The 21746-nt window shown below is 36.3% G+C and overlaps 1 protein-coding gene across 1 annotated transcript; it reads left to right on the top strand.

Annotated features, from left to right (window-relative positions):
- Positions 1-16727: 16727 nt before the first annotated feature.
- Positions 16728-21363, top strand: LOC311077457 (protein NLRC3-like; the record flags this gene model as incomplete). The annotated part of the gene is made up of 5 exons (XM_084105965.1): positions 16728-18463; positions 18622-18795; positions 18923-19096; positions 19838-19884; positions 19982-21363. The coding sequence occupies 5 exons, from the start codon at positions 16728-16730 to the stop codon at positions 20503-20505; spliced, it is 2655 nt and encodes an 884-aa protein (XP_083962091.1). The 3' UTR covers positions 20506-21363.
- Between the last annotated feature and the right edge of the window lie 383 nt (positions 21364-21746).

The following is a 21746-nucleotide window of genomic DNA, read 5'->3' as shown; positions in this document are numbered from 1 at the left end:
ATTCAGATAAATTCATTTAAAACACAGACATCAATAATCAGCCTGTGAATCTCAACAATGGTGACAATAATAAAGCATGTTGCAGTGGCTGTCACCAATCACAACTCATTAATGGCTCCCATCATGCATTGCGGTATGAATAAATTATGATCTGAATTGTCTATGTAATTTACTTTTCCTAATTGAATATTCTGCTCCTCACCATTGTTGAGATGCATAGACTGAATCTTGACATCTGTGTGTGCCTAAAAGAATTATTTATTTTTTTAAACAACTTTTAAGAAATCCTTTATATTATATCAAAAATTCTGGGCATTTATGCAGATTCACAGTTATGCTGTAACCAACGACATAAATCGAAGTCAGAAAGAAGGACTTTAATGAGTTCAGTGATCAAGTTCAAATGATGATTGTCATAACATAACCAACACCATCAGATCACTTTTTTCTTTGTTCAACTGGTGATTTTAATTCAGAAACAACAGACAAACAAAATCTAAAGTTAATAATATATGGGTCAAGAGTCCAACTAAAGCAACCATTGATCGTCATAATGGTAACTTACAATTTGTGATTTTCTCCTTCAGTGATTCTGCTTGTTAACATCATGTGTCTTCAATAATGCTCAATCATCACTCAATTAATCACTTAATTATCTCATTAACTTAAACACTCTTGAGTGTGGACTCATACACTCCCAGGAGTGTTAATTTAACACTGGAGTTTTTGCTGTGTACAAAGAGCCGTAGTTAACTGACAAGCTGAGCCATATCGCATTAATTATCGCTGGCGATACGTCCGCGATTTTAATGCAATATGGCTCAGCTTGTCAGTTAACTACAGTTCTTTGTAGTAAATGCTGCTCCATCTGAAAGCAGGTGATGGCGATTTACTACTAATCAAGGAACCGGCTTTACTGACGAGATGCGCATAACAATATCGCGATTTAAATCGCCCAGCCCTAGTTGATTGTCACCGTTGTTGAGATTCATACGCTGAATCTTGATGTCTGTGCTGGTTTAAATCAAGCAGTAGTTCAAAACCTTTTTTCTACACCATGTATTTTTAAAGTTCTTCAGATTATCTGTTGCTCACTTACAGATATATTATACTCAATAATATTAAACATTTATTTTTAATATTATAATTAATATTATCACTTGCTCAAAGTGAGAGATAAGACTCTTTATGAGATCAGTGAATCTGGCCACAATATGACGAGTATCTCATCATCACCTGATCACATTTTCTCTCTGATTTTCATGCCATAACGTTTGTGTTATATAACCACACAGTTAAAGCAGTCAGAGTAAATCTAAAGTTAAAAAGTCAGAGAGCCCAACTAAAGAAAACACTCATCTCCATAATGGTAACTTCAAACATTATTATTTTCAATAAAACATCAACGTCTAAACCTCTGGTAATTCTCAATAATTAGATTACAGGAAACCACAGCTGGCAGGTTTTTATTTTTTATATAAAAGTTTATATAAAAGTTATATTTTTTATATAAAAGTTCAATTTTCAATGCCATAAAACCTAAAATATTACTACCGTATTTTTTACGGTAAAGCACTTGCAAGCTGCTAGTTTTTTACCGTAAACTTTAGTTCAGTGCCGTAAAAGCAAAAAAAATTCTACCGTATTTTTTACGGTAAAGTACTGGCAACCACAGCTGCCAGTTTTTTTCCGTAATATTTACATCACTGCCGTAAAACCTAAAATATTACTACCGTATTTTTTACGGTAAATCGCTTTCAACCAGCTGCCAGTTTTTTACCGTAAACTTTAGTTCAATGCCGTAAAACATAAATATTTATACCGTATTTTTTACGGTAAAGTACTGTCAACCAGCTGGCAGTTTTTCACCGTAATTTTTAGTTCGATGATGTAAAACTTTGTAAAATTAGTAAACATTTGCTACCGTATTTTTTACGGTAAGGTACGGTAAATGCAACGGTAAGTGTTTTTTTTACAGTGTACTTCCAAAATCCGTACATTTAACAGTATATTAATGTAAAATTACATGAAATGTCCCGTGAGAGCTATTACAGTTTTTCACTGTATATAGTAAGGGTACATACCGTTAAGGAATTAACATTTTTTTTCCGTTGCTTTTTTACAGTTTTTTACTGTTAAAATTACGAACATTTTTAACAGTGTACTTGTTTTTAAAAGTACTTGAGTATCAAGAGTACAAGAGTACATTTTATAAATATTGCATTACTACTGCCACAGTGCTTACATTGGTAAACACAGCAAACACTTGAAGCGAAAACTATCATTAACTTTAACTCAGAAAATTGAAATAGTCTGGTGAGGTGGGGCCACGGCTTGGCACATTCCCGGGATGCAATATTTTTTTTCCCAGGATGGTAGGGGAAGACTCATGAATATTCATTAGGGAAGTCATCCCTGATTGACCTCCATAACCCTGCCCTAAACCTACCCGTTACTGGGGTTAAGACCAATCAGGGATGACTTCCCTAATGAATATTCATGAATCCTTAACTGAGCCTATTTCTCAGTATGTGGACTGGCACATTAAGCCAATTGTCTGGACATTACCCTCATATCTAAGGGACACTACTGATTTTCTGAGTAAACTGATGAATGTTCATATATCAGATGATGATTTGTTATGCACTATGGATGTAACTAGCCTATATACTAACATTCCACATGATTTAGGTTTATGTGCTTTAGAACATTATTTAAAATCTAGAGATGTTGATAAGCCTCCAACAAAGTTTTTATGGGATTTGGCACATATAGTGCTGACCATGAATTATTTCAAATTTGAAAACGGTTTTTATCATCAAGTGAAAGGTACGGCTATGGGATCTCCATTTGCCCCTAATTATGCAAACTTGTTCATGGGCAAATTTGAAGCAGATTTTGTGTATTCTTCAAGTAACATTTTTCATCACTGTTTGAAGTGTTGGTTTCGATATATTGATGATGTGTTTTTCGTTTTTAGTGGAACAGTTGAAGTACTTAATCAATTTCACGAATTCTTAAATTCCAGACTTGACTCTATACGATTTTCCTTGGAATACAGTATGTCTTCTATATCGTTTCTTGACGTAAAGGTTTTTAAATCTACTGGACAGACTCTTCAGACGACAGTATTTCGTAAATCCACAGATAAGAATAATTTTTTACATTTTAAAAGTTACCACCCTCCATCTATGAAAAAAAGCCTTCCGTATAGTCAGTTTTTGCGTATAAGAAGGATTTGTAGTACTGATGAAGAATTTGAAAACCAGGTGAAAGTAGTATATAACCGGTTCCTTTCAAAAGGTTATGATAATATGAATCTCGACTCGAGTTTGGACAGGGTACGTGGCATTGAACGTGAATCACTTTTTAAGAAAAAAACAGTCATTTCAGATAATCGAGTTGTCTTATCTACGACATTTTCTCCACTTTCGGGTAAGATCAAATCAATAGTGAATAAACATTGGCATATTTTATCGAGTGACACACAGATCGGCCAGTCTTTTCAAAACCCTCCGCTTTTTGCTTATAAGAGATCACGTAATTTGAGAGATATGCTGGTTAGAGCTGATTCTTACACTTCGCCTACCAATTGGCTTACAGCCCTTGATCCGGGCAATTTCCCTTGTAGGAGTTGCATTAATTGTAATGCGATGATTATGGGTAATTCCTTTTCACATCAACGGACCGGCAAGACATTCTCTGTGAGAGGGAGAATTACTTGCCGTACGTCCTTTGTTGTTTACTTGCTCAAATGCCCATGTGGGCTCTGTTATGTTGGTAAAACAAAAAGAGAGTTAAGAACAAGATTACACGAACACAAAAGTAACATACGTAATCACGATATTAAGTCACCCGTGGCGAGACATTTTAATGAGTTTGGACATGATATCTGTACTTTGAAATTTCAAGGCATCGAGTTAGTTAAACCTTTTCAACGGGGTGGAGATAGGGAGCGCTACCTTCTTCAACGAGAGGCATTTTGGATCTATACACTTCAAACAGTATTCCCTAATGGTTTAAATGAAGAATTGCCTTTGAATTGGTTTTTATGAAATCATGTAATTTGAAATCACTTTTTTTTTTTTTTTTTTTTTTTTTGAGAGGCTGTCATTATTGTATTTTTGCATTTCAGATTCATGAGGGGCTTTTTGTATTTACCATGTATTCTGTAATTAATTTGTTTATATTTATTTATTTATTTTATATATATATATATATATATATTTTTTTTTTATCTTTCATTTATTTATTTATTTATTTTTTTATATTTTTTTGTATAAATTGTTCATAAGGGTCACATGGACATTACATATGGTATGTTGTGTTGTGTTATTCCTGGTGTTTCCACAATGTTGGTAACTTGATGCACCTGAAGGTACTGATGATTTGCGGAATGAGGTTCACCTGTGATGTGTTTTTTTTAAAACAATCTTTTCGGTGTTTCACAGTACACACTGATGATGGCTTAGGCCGAAACGCGTCTGTAAGGGCATAGTAATAATACATTTATGAAAATATAACCTGAGAGTGCGGTTTTTCATCTTTATTTTTGATAGACGCTTTTATTACTCGCACCCATAAATTATTTTGCGAGTTGAGCGCGCCTGCTCTTAATACTATTCATGAGTCTTCCCCTACCATCCTGGAAAAAAAATATTGCTCCCGGGATGGACCTGCTGCGTCTTCATCCATTGTTTCGTCCATGATTTCTTCTCTTATCTAAATCTGACCATGGAGTTGACTTTGGCAGAAAGCTGAAGGTGATTGCTGATAGGCTGTCCCAATCAGTTGCGCCTGCACAATCCAATCACATTTGAGAGGGTTTCCGAGATGTTTCTTCTTTCCTTTTTTTTTTTTTTTTTTTTTTTTAGAAGAAGTAACGGGTACTCACAGTTATGGATAGAAATGTAGTGGAGTAAAGAGCAGGCCCGGAGTGGGTAATCGGGAGAATCGGGAGAATTCCCGGTGGGCCGCTTCACTTTTGGGCCGGTCGAGGATTTTTTTATTTATTTTTTTTTTTTTACATTTCAATGTCACGTTAGTTACATTAGGCTACACATGTTCCGCATTCTGACACCGCAGCGCGCAGCCTCTGCATGGGTTGTACCATGTGAGGGAGTTCTTCCCCTACCCTACCCTCCCATAGAGTTGGTTGGGTCCATAGCCCGTCTATTCCAAAACGTTTTCTCAGGTAGGCTACTATTTGTTAACCCATGGTATTAATATAAACTACACAATAGTACGAGCTGAACTGTTGCTTCATTTATCCAATTTAGAAAAAGTGCTAATTTGGAATTCCACCATGGAAAAAGTGGGCCGGTCCTGGGCCTGAAACTCCCGGGCTGAAAAGTGGCCCCACTCCGGCCCTGGTAAAGAGTGAAATATTTGCCTCTCAAATGTACTTGAGTAAAGTCATGAGTACTCCCCAAAAATGATACGTGAGTAAAGTACAGATCCCTCAAAATTGTACTTAAGTACTGTACTCAAGTAAATGTATTCAGTTACTGTCCGGCTCTGCTCTTAACTAATACTTTACAAAAAAGTTTTTGGTTAACATCCATCATACGGTAAAATCATCCCCTGTTTATTATACATTGAGGCAGATTCTTACCTGTCTTTTGTCCACACGACACCGTAATGGATCCTTAACGGACAGCAGACTCAAAGGCGGCAAAGTTGTTGCTGGGCAAACTTCTTTCACTCGGTGATGGGGGTGGAGCTTTCCGGATGTGCGCTGCACAGAGTGCGCACTTCTTACTTTAGGGTTTGAACATTTTGTGGGGAAACCTGCTGTGGCAAACTTGTCTGTTGAAAGTCGTATAGTGCTTAAGACCACTATTAAATTGCTATGGCTTCTAAATAGCTTAATAGTCTAATAAAATTTGTATAAAAAGTGGACCTAGCCCAGTGGCTATTGTTAAAAAAAGCATCCATGTCTGACATAATCAATTTTGAATAATTATATATGAAAACATAATATCTAAAAATAATATATTAATATTAATATCTAATAATAAATAACAAAAACTAAAAATGCAAAAGCTACAGAAATTAGAAATATAAGATATTATATTATATTATATTATATTATATTATATTATATTATATTATATTATATTATAAATACTATATATTTATATCTAATATCTATTTCTATTATATAGAAAACATAATATCTTAGGAGTGGAGCCCAGCTGGAGCCCACTTAGTTTAGCCCATCTACTGCCCATGTGGGGCCCAACAACAAAGCCCACTCTGAGCCCATGCCCAGCCGAAGCCCAACTAGCCCAAGTGAGGCCCATGTGGGCCCCAAGTGGATGTGTTTGCAGGGAATGTTGCTGTATAGTTTTTAAACACTGATAATATTGCTCAGCTTAATGACAATGCATTTATCTCATGCTCTAGATAGAAAAAAAAATATGCAGACAGGTAACCATGTTGTTTTGAAAATATTTATTCCACGGAGTTCTTCACACAGTTTGAGAAAAGTATTTCGGATGTGGTCCACATCAGGTAGTCTCTGTCAAAACAGTGTTGGCTCAAATCCGTTTTGCAGATATGGGCCAGAGCAGTTTTTAGCCCTTTTTTAAATGCAGTCGGCTCAGATATGTATCACAGATTCGGGCCACACCAGTGTAGCCTATGTGAAAACAGTATCGGCTCAGATTCATATTGCAGATCTGGACCAAATCAGTGTCAGACACAGCTAATGTCTTTCGGTTACCTATGGGAAAAGTGATCTGGGCCAGATCTGTAAAATGATATAAATACTGAACTGATGGCAGTTAGAATGTTTAAGCTGAAACCTCTATCTGGCACGGATCTGGTTCACAATCAGAAAACGTCTCTAAGATAGAAACGGAGGCAAGGGGCTTAAAACGGATCCGGGCCAAATGTAATTGCTATCTGGGAACCCAACTTTGAGAATAGATTAATGGCGATATTTTTTTATCGCCCGATAAGAGTCTCACGTTAACGCAGCACGTTAACGCCGATAACGGCCCACCACTAGTTTTTCAAATTAAACATCACAACAGAAACTTATCACTCAGTTCAGGGCTTTCAAATATCACAGTTTACTTAACAATTTACATTAAAATTTACATTTTACATTTACTTGAAGAAAAGATTAATATTTAAGCATCATTACACATCATATAGCCTACTGAATGAACTGATAAATAAAATGATTTACAGAAGTCTATTGTCTATATATGTCATCATATCTCAAACTCTAATATTGAATACATTAAGTGAAGTGAACTTTAACAGATATACCTTGCTCAGAACTCTAAGTGGGATTCAATTCAATTTATTTGATCACTTATTTTGTTCCATCTTTACAGAGAATATGACTCTATGTGTACACAACACACTGTAATATGAATAAACAAAGGAAGACGATATGAATGTTAACATTAGACATACAGTAGAGGTCACAAAAGTGTTTTAGCACACAAAAGCATTAGTTTGAACCGTATCAGACTGGAGGGTTCATGCTGGATTGTAATTTGAATATCTAGTTTCTCTTCGACCTCTAATGATCATGTAGCGCCTCCTTCTGGACAGAGACGGTCAGATAAACAAATAGATTTGAGTAGGTAAGAGATAACAAGAGCTGATCTATTTATAATGAAAATGAAAGTGTAAAGTTAGACTCCAAAAACTGTTTGAACATTGTTTCTTTAATATGCATTATGGATCATCAATGAGGTCTATGTGTTCAATTAGCCCCAGTACGGACAAACCCATGTAGGGCCATGTATTTCATTTCTCAAGCCCATATTGTGCCTATATTCTCCCCACCAAAAAACTAAATCTCAGTAAAAAACTGCTTAATAGAGTTTGATTACTCATCTAGACCTCAATATAACCCAACAATAACTCCTACTGTGCACATATAGCATATATTTTGTACTTTGCCTTGTGCCTCTGTCACTGACTTAAAGTCCCTGTACAAATGTTTCTGTAAGACGTTTTCAACGTGTCCACACATAATTTGTATAATTTTTCCTTCAGTAACAAACATATACCCAAAGAACAAGATTTGTGAGAGTCTGGACAACTAGTAGAGTGTTTGATCTTCAACACAATCAAGACACAGGTTTAATCAAATTAATGACATTTATTCACAGTAGATATGAAAGAGTAAATACCACAATGATTAATAAAGCTAATAATGAATATACAGTACACTCAAGGGTGTAGGTTTGATTTTGAAATTGGTGGGGACGGGGACATCCCCAGAAGCTGAGCTGCATCTGTCATTAAAGGGATAGTTTACCCCAAAATTAAAATTATGTCATCATATACTCACCCTCAAGTTGTTTCAAACCTGTATAAATTTCTTTCTTCTGCTGAACACAAAAGAAGATATTTTGAAGAATGTCGGTTAAGCAGAAGAAAGAAATGCATACAGGTTTAAAACAACTTGAGGGTGAGTAAATGATGACAGAATTTTTATTTTTAAGTTAATTATCCCTTTAACGGAAATTAACTGTTGGCATATAATTTGTTTCACATCAGTAATGTCCAGTTCGTCCTGTTGTACATGACACAGAGTACTACTGTTAAGTGTCGCTTGTGGCCATTGCTCTGAGCCATGTTTTCAGTGTCCTAAGAGTACTGAAACTTCTTTCAGCCTCAGCTGATGAGACTGGGATGACAAGGGTTTCAACTTAATCAAACAGTCCTCTCATTTCAACAAGTAATAATATGGATAACAAGGATATAAAACTGTATATTAAATCCCCCTACACAAACCCTGCCTATCACAGAAAACTTTAGGCATTTTTACATTTTCAGCTGTTTTCCACAAAAAAATAAATAAATAAATACCCACAAGGACAAGTATTTCGGAGATTGCCTTCTTTGTGGGAACATTTTGTCACTATAACTGTTGATTTCTCCATAGCTTACCGCATCTAGGTTTCCTTCAGAGGAGCATTGCCGCTTCACACAAGAGCCTCTCACAAGTTAGAAAGAAAAAACAAAGCCAATCAGTTTAGCGATGTGTGTTAAGCAGGCGGGACTCAGACATTAACCGTTTGTGTTCCATGAATTGGTACATTTTTCTCAGAACGCTCTTGTAAGAGATTTTAATCTAAATAAGATGTTTTCTGATTAAATAAAATAAGTCTAATACATAAAAACCACAAGACACAATTGGAAAACAGTGGTTATAGCCTATATAAATATATTTTAAGTTTTGATCGAAATTATTGCTAGGGACATATCAGTGTCACTGGATATTGGTAGGGACACGTACCAAGCATCCCTACTAAATTATTCGCCCAACCAAAAAAGAAAAGTACTGAATTAAACAAAACAAAACAAATAAATGATGTGAACACAGAACTGATAAATGCAATGCTGTTGCACTGAATGTAGCAATGGAAGAGAATTGTATGGGAATGCTTCTAATGGGAAACCACCTAAAAGCTCTGGCAAAACGCTGATAAATTAATCCTTATTTATCATTAAACAAACAATATACCTATTATTTGTAACAAGCTGACCCCAGGTATCTGTTATCTAAGCAAGTTGCTGCAAATTTGCTGCAGGAATAAACTACTGCCAAGGTGTCCAGAAACCGGTTTGGTAAGTTTATATGTCTGTTTATCAGTCCGGAAGTAGAGACATCCTACACTGGGGATGTGGGAAGCGTGAAGGGCGTAGAGTTGCGATCTTGTAGTCATTACCACGCTGGACTGAAGGATGCTGAACTTCAGTTGCACCAAGAGTGTCCTTAAAGAGTGTACCGAGCATCTGGGTTAGTTGAATCTTCACAGGGTCTTTTGCAGACTGGCTGTGTCACTGAGGAGCCGTGTGGGACAGGCAGTGTCTGCTGAAGCAGAGGTCCTTCCCAGTCGAGCTGGAAACGTAGAACAAGAGTGTGTCTACCCGGAGGAATATTACCCTTTCTGATGAGGAGGAGATTGAAATCTGGCGCCTTTTCAATCCTGGCATGTGACTGGCCACTTCTGTCTGAAGTAGCCGTAACAGTTTAGCCCAACCTAGTGTGGAACTCATTTGCATAGCTTAAAATACAGCGTTAAAACAGTGTCTTTAGGCTTTGCCCATGCATTATTTCTTTACCAAACCTCTTTCAAATTATTAAAGGCATTGTATGGAACAGATAAAGTCCAAACATGATAAGAAGTGGTCAAGTCATTGATACAGGCAGTCGTTTATCTGGTTTATCTACACTGTTAGACCTTACCGGGTTTTTTTACAGTAAAATACTGGCAACACTGTTGCCAGTAAAATACTGTTAATTGTACAGTTCTTTACTGTAATCTAGTTTGTTTCTATAAAAATGCACTAAATTCTAATTCAAGTTAACTAATTACACTTGCAGAAACCAACTGCCTTAAAATGACCAACTGTCATTTAAATGTATTAACTAAAATTTATAATGCATTAATAATGTGAGCAAAGTGTTACTGTGAACTTCTTTCATTTGAGACCACTAAAAAACTATTGTACATAAAGAGATTTCCACTGGCTCAGCAACTACACAGTCACCGCCTGTTAAATAAAGCAACATACAGCAAATCATCAATGTTTGTAGATCTTCTCCTGGACTGAAGCACAGGCTCTACTCTTCAGCACAATGGTGACCCAAAAAACGAAATTTTACAGTAAACTACTGGCAACAGTGTTGCCAGTATAAACCTGTTTTATAACTTACAGTTTATTACTGTTAAAATACATTTTGTGGGTGTGTCTTTTTATCTTACACTGTTAACTCTTTCAACCCCACAGGGAAATCCACACTACAAAGAGTAAAAGTAACATTGAGACAGTGTTGCAGTGAGATAATTAAGGGAATATGCAAGTGATTGTTGAGCATTAGTGATGAACACCTGCTGTTAATAAGTAGAATCACTGAAGAAAAGAGAAATACAAAAACAGAAAATAGAGAAACACAATAACTACAACTGACTTCCAGCCATTACACATTATTACACTTATTATTAACCAGTATGACTTTATTTCTGTCATACAGAAGTTGTTATTGAAAATGTTTGTTTGAAGTTACCATTATAGAGATCAGTGCTTGCTTTAGTTGGGATGCTGATGCTAAAACATTAGTTTTTCTTTTGCTGCTTGAGCTGTGTTTTTCCAAGTCACACTTGTGCACACACAGTTTATGAATGATTGCGGTTGTAATGCTTGTGATGACAAAATCATCATATTGCCTGTTCATTCACTAAGGAATTAATTCTTATTCATTCAGAGTTTTATCCTCGATCAAAAGTGTTACATTAGCACCACTGTGAAACTACAGCAATAAATTACTATGACTCATTTTTTTTTAACACATCATGCATAAACCAAAAAAAACAGAGCTACACTATGTTTTAGAAACACAGAGATATCACAATTTAGCACATTAATCTCAACAATGGTGGCAATATTTCTTTTTATTATTATTATTCATGCAGCAGTGCATGCTGGGAGTTTTATATTATCCTGGAACCCAGCATGCATTGCGACATGAAACTTTTCACCATTGTTGAGATTCATATGCTGATTGTTGATATCTGTGTGTGTCTGAACCAAGCAGGAGTAAAATAAAATTGAATGCACTATATGATTGTTATTTTTCAGAAGACCTGATTACAGAAATATTGATTTCATTTTGTAGATACACAGATTTATGCTAAATATGACATACCCATAATTTCAATGAATATATACAGGAAAAATCTGAAAATCAGACATGTCCAGGATGATTGTGACATCATCACAAAAGAATAAAAACACCTGATTGTCTTCCTCTTGACTTTTTCTTGCCATATCAAATGTGTTTTATAAACTCACTGTTACAGCAGCCAGAGAGAGATGAAAGGTAAGAAGTCAAGGGACAAGTGACCAACTAAAGCAAATACTGATCTCCATCATGGTGACAACAAACTTTATTATTAACTAAATCTCTGTTAATTCTCAACAAGAACTTTTGTACATGTATGAAATCAATAATCGTAAACTGGTTTGTAAACTGGTTTCACACTCAGTGTGGCTGGAAGTCAGTTGTAGTTCTTGTGTTTCTCTTTTTTCTGTTCTTTTTTCTCTGTCCTTCAGTGATTCTGCTTATCAGGTGTTCATCAGTGTCTCAATTCACTCACTTCTTTTCATTCACTCTGTCAAGGGGACTATATTAGTGAACTAATGTAGGGAATAGTGAATGAGGGTATTGGGTGTGATTGGGAAAACAGCCTCTGAGTGTCGATTTTGAGCACTGTTCATTTACAGTATATTCCTGTAGGCTATTTTTGTTTTCTACGGTATATTACTGTTTTAATGCGAAATGGTATGATACTGTCTGAATTACGCCTTTTTTTACAGCAAGGGCTAACAGTGTAGTTTATTAGGTCTGTCCCGTGAAGGGTTGTGTTAACAGTCAATAATAAGAAGAGAAGTCCTCTCCTTGCCCTGTAAGTTTTCTTATCATTTTATCTGATGTTTCCAAACAGTTGTTTATGTTTATTCACTGAGGATCTAATCAGTGTGGCACATTTTCATCCACACCAACAGTTAGAGAGGGACCCTGCATACCATCTTAACTTAATATGTTCACCACATTATATTATATTGTATTATATTAAAACATACCATTCTAATGAGTTCCAGAAGCTTTAACATCTATAATAATATTTAATTCAGATTTAATTTTGTGCTTCATTTTTTCACAATTCCCATAGCCTACTTCACACTGGAAGTTGAGGTTTTCACTGAGGCTAAAAGCAGAAGTGATCATGTACAGAATTCATTGCATTTAATCAGATAAAAGTTGGTTTAACAGAATATAAAATGTTTGTCTTTAGGAGATCATGGAAGTCATTTGATCAAGGATGCATTTCGATTTATTGGCTAGCTTGCTGTTTTTTCCCACTAAGTGTACATGTGCTGCACTGTTTGTGAATTGGGGTTATATACAGTTTATACAGGTGTTCAGAGCTACATTATCCTTTTCATTTTTGAATATTTGATTTAAATGTTGTTTGCAGTAACACATTAAATAAGTGCAATTTGTATATCTTTAATCAAACTTATTCTGGATGGATTGTGTTTTGCTTTGAACTACATTGCTTATGCTGTGAGAAGGGTTAAAACAAACATGGTAAATGTAAAGGTTACCAGCATTTTTCCTTTTTCAAAACATGTTTTTATTGGAAACTGTTCTGCTTTTGCACTGTTCTGCAACTACTTCATTAAACTCCACCTTGAATTCTGAGTAAAGTTGGTGTAACAAGTAGAACAGCTAAAACTGAAAGCAGAAACATACAAGAGCTTCACATTGGAAAGGAAAGAGGCTGAAAAAGCAGCATAAACCAGCAGGATATTTTCATGGTAATACAAGCTTAAAGCAAATGGCTTTTCTGCTGTGTCTTATGTCTTTCTATGGATAAATGATGTGAATTTTCCTAATTTATAAAGTATATATATTGGCAGGACAAATAGCTTTCTGGATAGAAAGAAGAGTGACGTTGCTTCTAAAATGAGTCTCAGTGAGAAAACAGAGGAGGGATGTTCTCAGTCCCGGAGATCTCCTGAACCCAGCTGTGCATCTATGAAAAGTGAGGCATCCATGGGCATAACTCCTGAATTCAGTGATGAACCAGTGACCACTGATCCTATGTGAGTATAAACACGCTAGATAAAGTTAATTATTTAACTGCTAAGATATTAGTTCATGTGTAAACATTCATAACAAAATATATACAGAGGGAATACATTTTCTAATCTTAAATTTTCATTCTGTATAAATATCAAATCTATGGAAGAGCCTCAATTATATCTAGTGAAACGAATATATGTCATTATGCATTGTGGGAATTAACAACAAATATTTGAGTCATTACCAGAGATGGAGACTTCTGAACATTAAATACTCAATCATCAGTGTCATGTAACTCTTTAAATGTACAGGTTATTATATGCCTACAGTACATCATTAATATACAGTAGGCCTATGTAGAAAGTATATCTATTCGTTGCTGACGAGTTAATATTTCAGTGTAATGGTACTGTTATTGGTATAAATACTATAAATCATAGTGTTATTAGGCTATGAAAACAAATATAGGGAATGCATCAGTATACAGTAGGCTATGCTATACATTATGTGCAAAAATTGTTATAAAATATAAACAGTACGTTCTAAAACAAAAACGGATTGCTTACTATTTTAAAGCCGAAGTTAAAATCTCTAAATTAAAAATGTAATTCATCTGAACATACTCCAATTACAATCGTCAATTTACAGTTACTGTTCTCATAAAAATACAATTTATTACTGTACATTAAGAATTTTAAATCTATATTTAATGTCCAACAATTGCTTCATCCAAATGCATAAGTCATAATTATTGCACTTTCTATCTGTTACACTCCGCCTGTTTGATGCGCCTGTATCTGTGAAGTATACAATCATTTCTATTTTGCATAAACACTTGCCCTGACAGCGAGTGAATCTCTGTTAATGCTTGTGATTTACTTGCTGTCAGGGAAAATGTTTATGCAAAATAGAAATGCTTTTGAAAATTTCTATAATTTACAGATAAAGATACCTGTAAACTGCTAAAATATATATATATATTTTTTTTACAGTGAAGGTGTTTGATCTCAATAATTCAGGAATTACCTGTAATATATAGGCCTATATATATATATATATATATATATATATATATATATTATGGGTTTTTTTTTTTGGTTGCCAGTCATTCAACTGTTTTATCACTTAAAGGGATAGTTCACCCAAAAATTAAAATTACCCCATGATTTACTCCCCCTCAAGCCATCCAAGGTGTTTATGACTTTCTTCTTTCAGACGAATACAATCAGAGTTATATTAAAAAATGTCCTGGCTCTTCCAAGCCTTATAATGGCAGTGAATGGTGATATTTTGAAGCCCAAAAAAGTGCATCCATTCATGATAAAAGTAATCCATACGCCTCCAGGGGGTTAATAAAGCCCTTCTGAAGGAAGTGATGTGTTTGTGTAAGAAAAATATACATATTTAAAACTTTATAAACTAAAATAACTAGCTTTTGACAGATGGCCGTACGCATCAATTTACGGCAAAAGCTTGGAAGAGCCAGGACATTTTTTAATATAACTCCGATTGTATTCGTCTGAAAGAAGAACGTCATAAACACCTAGGATGGCTTGAGGGTGAGTAAATCATGGGGTAATTTTCATTTTTGGGAGAACTATCCTTTTAATTGTCTTTTTTTTACTGTTTAATTACAGATTATTTTTGTAATTGGTATGTTATTTAAGCAAACAGAAAAAATACTGTATAAAAAATACAGTAAATTGTCTGTATAAAACAGTGAATTGCTGTAATTTGTCATTTATCCTCTGGGGTCTGAGGTGTTTTCTGGGCCCTGGAGGTGTTCTGACATGCCCTGACGTTTGTGCTTATTTCTGTTAATTATAACATTTTCATGGCTAAAGTCAGATTACACTGTATTCAGCACAAACTCTGCTACAATAATATGTGAGCAGCATGTATGTAAAATTTTGTAGTCATGAGAAAATTATGTTTTTGTGTAGTTTTTTAAATATCTGTCAATGAAATACGTCCATAAAACCCATACTGAATATTTGTATATATTTGTAGATATTTGTATCTTGTAGCCTACACTGTAAAACATTGCTGTAAAAAAACAGCTAAAATTCTGATAGTAACATACAATTTTACATTAAAACAGTAATATACCATAGAAAACAATGCATTCTGGATAATATTGATCAGTTTCAAGAAAATAGCCTACAGAAATATACCGTGAATTTACAGCGCTCAAAGTCGACACTAAGAGGTTGTGTTTCAAATCACACCCTATACCCTCATTCACTATTCCCTACATTAGTTCACTAATATAGTCCACTTCACAGAGTGAATGAAAAGAAGTGAGTGAATTCAGACACTGATAAACACCTGATAAGCAGAATGACTGAAGTAAAGAGAAACCAGACCAGAAAAAAAGAGAAACAAAAGTCCTCAACCAGATGAGAGACTCTCACTCGCGGTGCCATGCGGTGGTACTGGACATCCTTTGGAGGACGTCTCGATCCTCTGGTTGAGGGAAGTCGGCAGCGAGTCACCCGTTCCCTGCTCCATTCCCCATCATGGCGTACGGCAGCAGGCTCCGGCCCATGACGAACGGGGGCGACTCCTCCTCAATCCAGGAGCACGGTAGCGAGTTCTCCGTCCAACCTTCTGTTCAATCGCTCCAGCACCACCACCTCAAGTAGCCATCGGCGGTCTCCGCTCCTTTGCTGTTCAACTTTGTAGTTTGCTGTTCAACCTTGTTGTCTCCCTGGTAGTTAATTAGTTCCTGCACCTGTTCTGTTTTACCTTGATTACTCCCCTGTGAATTTAGCCCTCAGTTTCCTTTGTTTCATTGTCCGGTATCGTTCATGGTTATGTGTTAGTTTGCTCCTGTGATCTCTTGTATGTTCCTTTGCGGATTAATAAAGTGTTTGTTTGGATTCTCTTGCCTTGTACGATTACTTCAGCCACTACTCATGATAGGTGCATTCCAGGTATACAATATAACTAGAACTCTAATGACCTTTTTTTTGTAAGTATCCGCAGGAGGAAGAGTCATAGATCAGAGTCTGTAAGGAGTAACAACTCTATGGAAGAACACATTAGATTCAGCGATGGACCAGTGCAGACAGTCAAAGACCTGCTCAAAACCAACATGAAGGACAAGTATGAAATATTATTTGAGGGATCCAAACTCCAAGAGAATGAAACCCTCCTCAACAGAATCTACACACAGCTCTACATCATAAAGGGAGAGAGAGAAGGAGTGAATGAAGAACATGAGGTTTTACAGATTGAGAAAACAGCCAGAACACAACACTCTCAAGACACTCCAATCTACTGCAATGACATATTTAAAGCCTCACCTGAACCAGGATGTGAGGAGAAAGACCAAATCAAGACTGTTCTTACTAAAGGCATCGCTGGAATCGGGAAAACAGTCTCTGTGCAGAAGTTCATTCTGGACTGGGCCGAGGGAAAAGCCAATCAGGATGTAGATTTCATGTTTGTGCTTCCATTTCGAGAGCTGAACTTGATCCAAGATCATCAGTACAGTCTTCACAGACTTCTGCTGGACTTTCATCCTGAACTTCAAGATCTGGACTTAAAGATTTACGAGCAGTGTAAACTTGTGTTGATCTTGGATGGTCTGGATGAAAGCAGAATCACACTGATGTTTTCAGACGCTCAGAAAGTTTCTGATGTGACTGAGACTTCATCAGTGGGTGTGTTGATGTCAAACCTCATGAAAGGAGATCTGCTTCCCTCTGCTCACATCTGGATCACCTCTAGACCAGCAGCAGCCAATCAGATCCCCTCCAGATACATCCACTGTCTGACAGAGATTCAGGGATTCAATGAGCCTCAGAAGGAGGAATATTTCAGGAAGAGAATCAGTGACGAGCATCAAGCCAGCAGAATCATCTCACACATCAGAAGAGCAAGAAGCCTCAACATCATGTGCCACATACCCGTCTTCTGCTGGATCTCGTCCACTGTGCTTCAGAAGCTCCTGGAAGAAGATCTGAGTGCAGAAATCCCTCAAACTCTGACTGAAATGTACATCCACTTCCTGCTGATTCAGATCAACATGAGGAATCAGAAGTATGAAGAGAGTGATCCAAAGAAACTCCTGCAGTCCAACAGAGAAGTGATTGTGAAACTTACTGAAGTGGCTTTCAAACAGCTGATGAAGGGCAATGTGATGTTCTATGAGGAGGACCTGAGAGAGAGCGGCATAGACGTCACTAACGCCTCAGTGTATTCTGGGATTTGCACTGAGATCTTTAAGAAGGAATCTGTGATTCATCAGAGGAAAGTCTACAGCTTCATTCATCTGAGTGTCCAGGAGTTTCTCGCTGCTTTCCATGTGTTTTACTGCTATTTAATTAGCACCATGGAGACCCTTAAGGCTTTTGATTCAATGCATAATTTGCTTAGAGGAGCAGTAGATAAAGCCCTTGAGAGTAAGAATGGACAGCTGGATCTGTTCCTGCGGTTCCTGCTGGGCGTCTCACTGGAGTCCAATCAGAGACTCTTACAGGATCTACTGACACACACAGAGAAAAGCTCAGAGAGCATCAGGAGAACCACACAGTACATTAAAGAGAAGATCAAAGACGGACATGGACTCTCCACTGAAAGATCCATCAATCTGTTCCTCTGTCTGCTGGAAGTCAAAGATCAGACTCTGTCCAGAGAGATTCAGGAGTTTGTGAAATCAGACAAACACTCAGAGAAGAAACTCTCTCCTGCTCAGTGCTCAACAATCGCCTACATGCTTCAGATGTCAGAGGAGGTGCTGGATGAGCTGGACCTCAAGAAATACAACACATCAGATGAGGGTAGAAGAAGACTGATACCAGCTGTGATCAACTGCAGGAAAGCCATGTGAATGTTTAATAATTACATCGAAGAGTTTCTGAATATAATTATAATTGTTGTGATAACTTATACATCTTAAGTGTATTTTGCTTATTATTTCAAAAAGTCTTGTTGAAATCCTAATCGTAGAATGCAGTTAAAAATATAAATCACTTATCTTTCAGTCTTGCTGGCTGTAATCTCACTGCTCAGTGTTGTGAGAGTTTGTCATCAGCTCTTCAATCCTCAAACTGTGTCCTGAGAGAGCTGGATCTGAGTAACAATGACCTGCAGGATTCAGGAGTGAAACTGCTCTCTGATGGACTGAAAAGTGTAAACTGTCAGCTGAAGATACTTAGGTTTGACATTTACATTGAGCCAGTCATATGTTGATGATTATTTGAAGGTTATGGTTCCATACTGGCTTTAAAACAACCCGTTCACTGTTGATGTGTGTTTGTTAATGATCTGACTGTGTGTCTGTAGGTTGTCTGGCTGTATGGTGACAGAGGAAGGCTGTGGTTATGTGTCTTCAGCTCTGAGTTCAAACCCCTCACACCTGAGAGAGCTGGATCTGAGCTACAATCACCCAGAAGAATCAAGACATCAGCTGCTCTCTGGAAAACTGAAGGATCCAAACTCCTCACTGCAGATACTCAAGTATGTGGGGTACAAGAGAAAAACTTGAATAATTGAAGTTGGAGTTTTTAATTAAAAAAAAGTGCTTGCTGGAAATACAACTAAAAACATTAAGTATAATGTTTTAAGTATTAAGTATATATATATTGTGTTATTAAGATTTTGAAGATGGTAGAGATACCCATGAAGAGTTATTTATTGGTTACAGAGTTACTGAAAGCAAATAATTTACAACTAAGTGAAGTTCACAAATGTAATTCTGGGAGGAGTGAATCCATCTAATCTTTCAATTTACTGCCGGAGCATATAAGCAGCCGCTCACCTTGCTCTGACATCAGCTGTTTTTGCATCCCTCCACCTCCGCTTCCTCGAGTCCCTCCACTTTGGCTTTAGCAAGCCAAATATGTTTAACTTAAAAGCATAAACATTATACGGGTAAATTAACTCGTGAAATATTAAATAATTTGTTTTACGATTATATGCATATTTCAAGTCATTTTTAGCCATTTTGGTTGTTAACTAGAAACACAAAAACACTACAGTATATTTCCTATAAAGCTGTTCAATGGGGCCTGAACATATCAAGATATCAAAAATCTCATGACACATGCGGCTCTGTGAAGTTGCTTTGGAAAAATATGTAATGAGAAACGTGCTATACAAATAAACTCGACTTGACTCTTTATATTAATAGTCTGAATGTGAATATCTATTCAAACTTCTTAAAAATAGTTTTGTCTGTATGTTTGTGTGTCTTCTTAGTTTGAATCATGGAGGGCCCTTCAGGATAAAATCAGGACTACGAAAATGTAGGTTCTGTCTCTGACACACTCTTGCACATTAAATGAAAACAAATGATAAAAATAAATTGTTTTTATTTGTACTCTTGTACTCATCTGTGTTCAGATGCCTGTGATCTCACACTGGATCCAAACACAGCAAACACTAATCTCATTCTGTCTGAGGGGAACAGAAAGATCACATATGTGGAAGAGCATCAGCTGTATCCTGATCATCCAGAGAGATTTGCTGATATTCCTCAGGTTCTGTGTCGAGAGAGTCTGACTGGACGCTGTTACTGGGAGGTAGAACGGACTGGCTGGGCTCGTGTAGCAGTGGCCTATAAAGGAATCAGCAGGAAAGAAGGTACTGTCTGTAAGTTTGGATACAATGACAAATCCTGGTGCCTGTTCTGCACTGGTAATGGATTCACTGTCTGGCACAATAATGAGTGCAATCACATACCAACCAGTGTACAATCTAAGAGAGTAGGAGTGTATCTGGACGTGTCGGCTGGCACTCTGTCCTTCTACAGCGTCTCTGACTTACACATACTCACACACTTACACACATTCAACACCACATTCACTGCACCCCTCTATGCTGGATTTAAAGTTTTTGAGTCTGAACTGTCTCTGTGTCAGATTTAACAAAAAACACAGGCTTACATGCCAAGGTAGACTGAGTACAGATGTAAAGGAGTAGAGCTGTAACACTGAATATTTCTCTTCTCACACAAGTTGCACACAGATGATGAATGAATATGCACATTTACACTGGCATGGGGACATTTCTCACAAAGTCATTTTGTTATGATTATGATAATAAAAGCATCTAATAAAAAAAAATGGAAATCCCATATTTATCCTGGCCAGCATTTGTGCAGGACAGCAAAAAATACAATTGTACTCAGTCTACTCTAATTAATTCTCTGTCCATTCATTCCTGTATTTCAGTAGATGTCATTGTACTGTATTCAATTATGGCTAATGACTTTTGGTTGTAAAATGTATAATGGCCTGGGAGGATGTTCTGAAAAAAAACAAGAAGAATATGATATTATAAATGGTCAGTTTTAATATATGGCAACAAGACACTAATCATTTCCACTTCCTCCACCCTGAATTTCCTTTATTAATTGTCTGCAAGAATCATGCCACCACTTTGTTTGTAAAAACTATGTACAAATAATTGTGGACATCTTATTTATTTACATACGCATTCATTTTAATATATTTTATGTATTTGAAGGGAGCTTAGAGGAATTTAGTTAGAAATGCACACAAAAGGAACAATTATATTACTTTACCAACATTTATTGTATTATTCTTTAAACAATAATGCAAATTAATCTCACAGCAATAGGTTGTTACTGCTTTCAAAATTTGTTGAATAAATAATGTAACTACAGACTTAGTAAATGAAAAATGTAGTACATGTAAAATAAAATAAAAATTGTAAAACATGAATGGTTAAAACACTATATCCAAATAATAAAAGAACAAATGTGAATTAAAGAAACAAACATGTCTTTATTGGATCAGCACTGTCATGTACTTTTCATTTACAGTAAAGTTTTAGACATTCAGTTTTGTTTCCTTTTACCCGGCATTACATTTCGTTTTTGCCAAAATACCTTGCGATATACAGGATATTCCATCATGTATGCAAAGTCAACAGTGATTACAAGGTGTCTGGTTTAATATCTGACATGTTATCTAATTGATGACTAGTCTATTCTTGGGCGATGGTTTAGACGTCTATTAAATTTTCACTGACAGCCCAAATTTTGGCTTGTTTTAACCTAGACATCTGGGCTGTGTTTGTATGGCTATTAGACGTCTTTTAACCCTCTGGGGTCTAAGGGGTTTTTGGGGTCCTTGAGATGTTC

This window comes from Abramis brama (genome assembly GCF_963993115.1).
Source record: "Abramis brama genome assembly, chromosome: 2".
Lineage (NCBI taxonomy): Eukaryota > Metazoa > Chordata > Actinopteri > Cypriniformes > Leuciscidae > Abramis > Abramis brama.
This window is presented reverse-complemented; position numbering and strand designations above follow the sequence as displayed.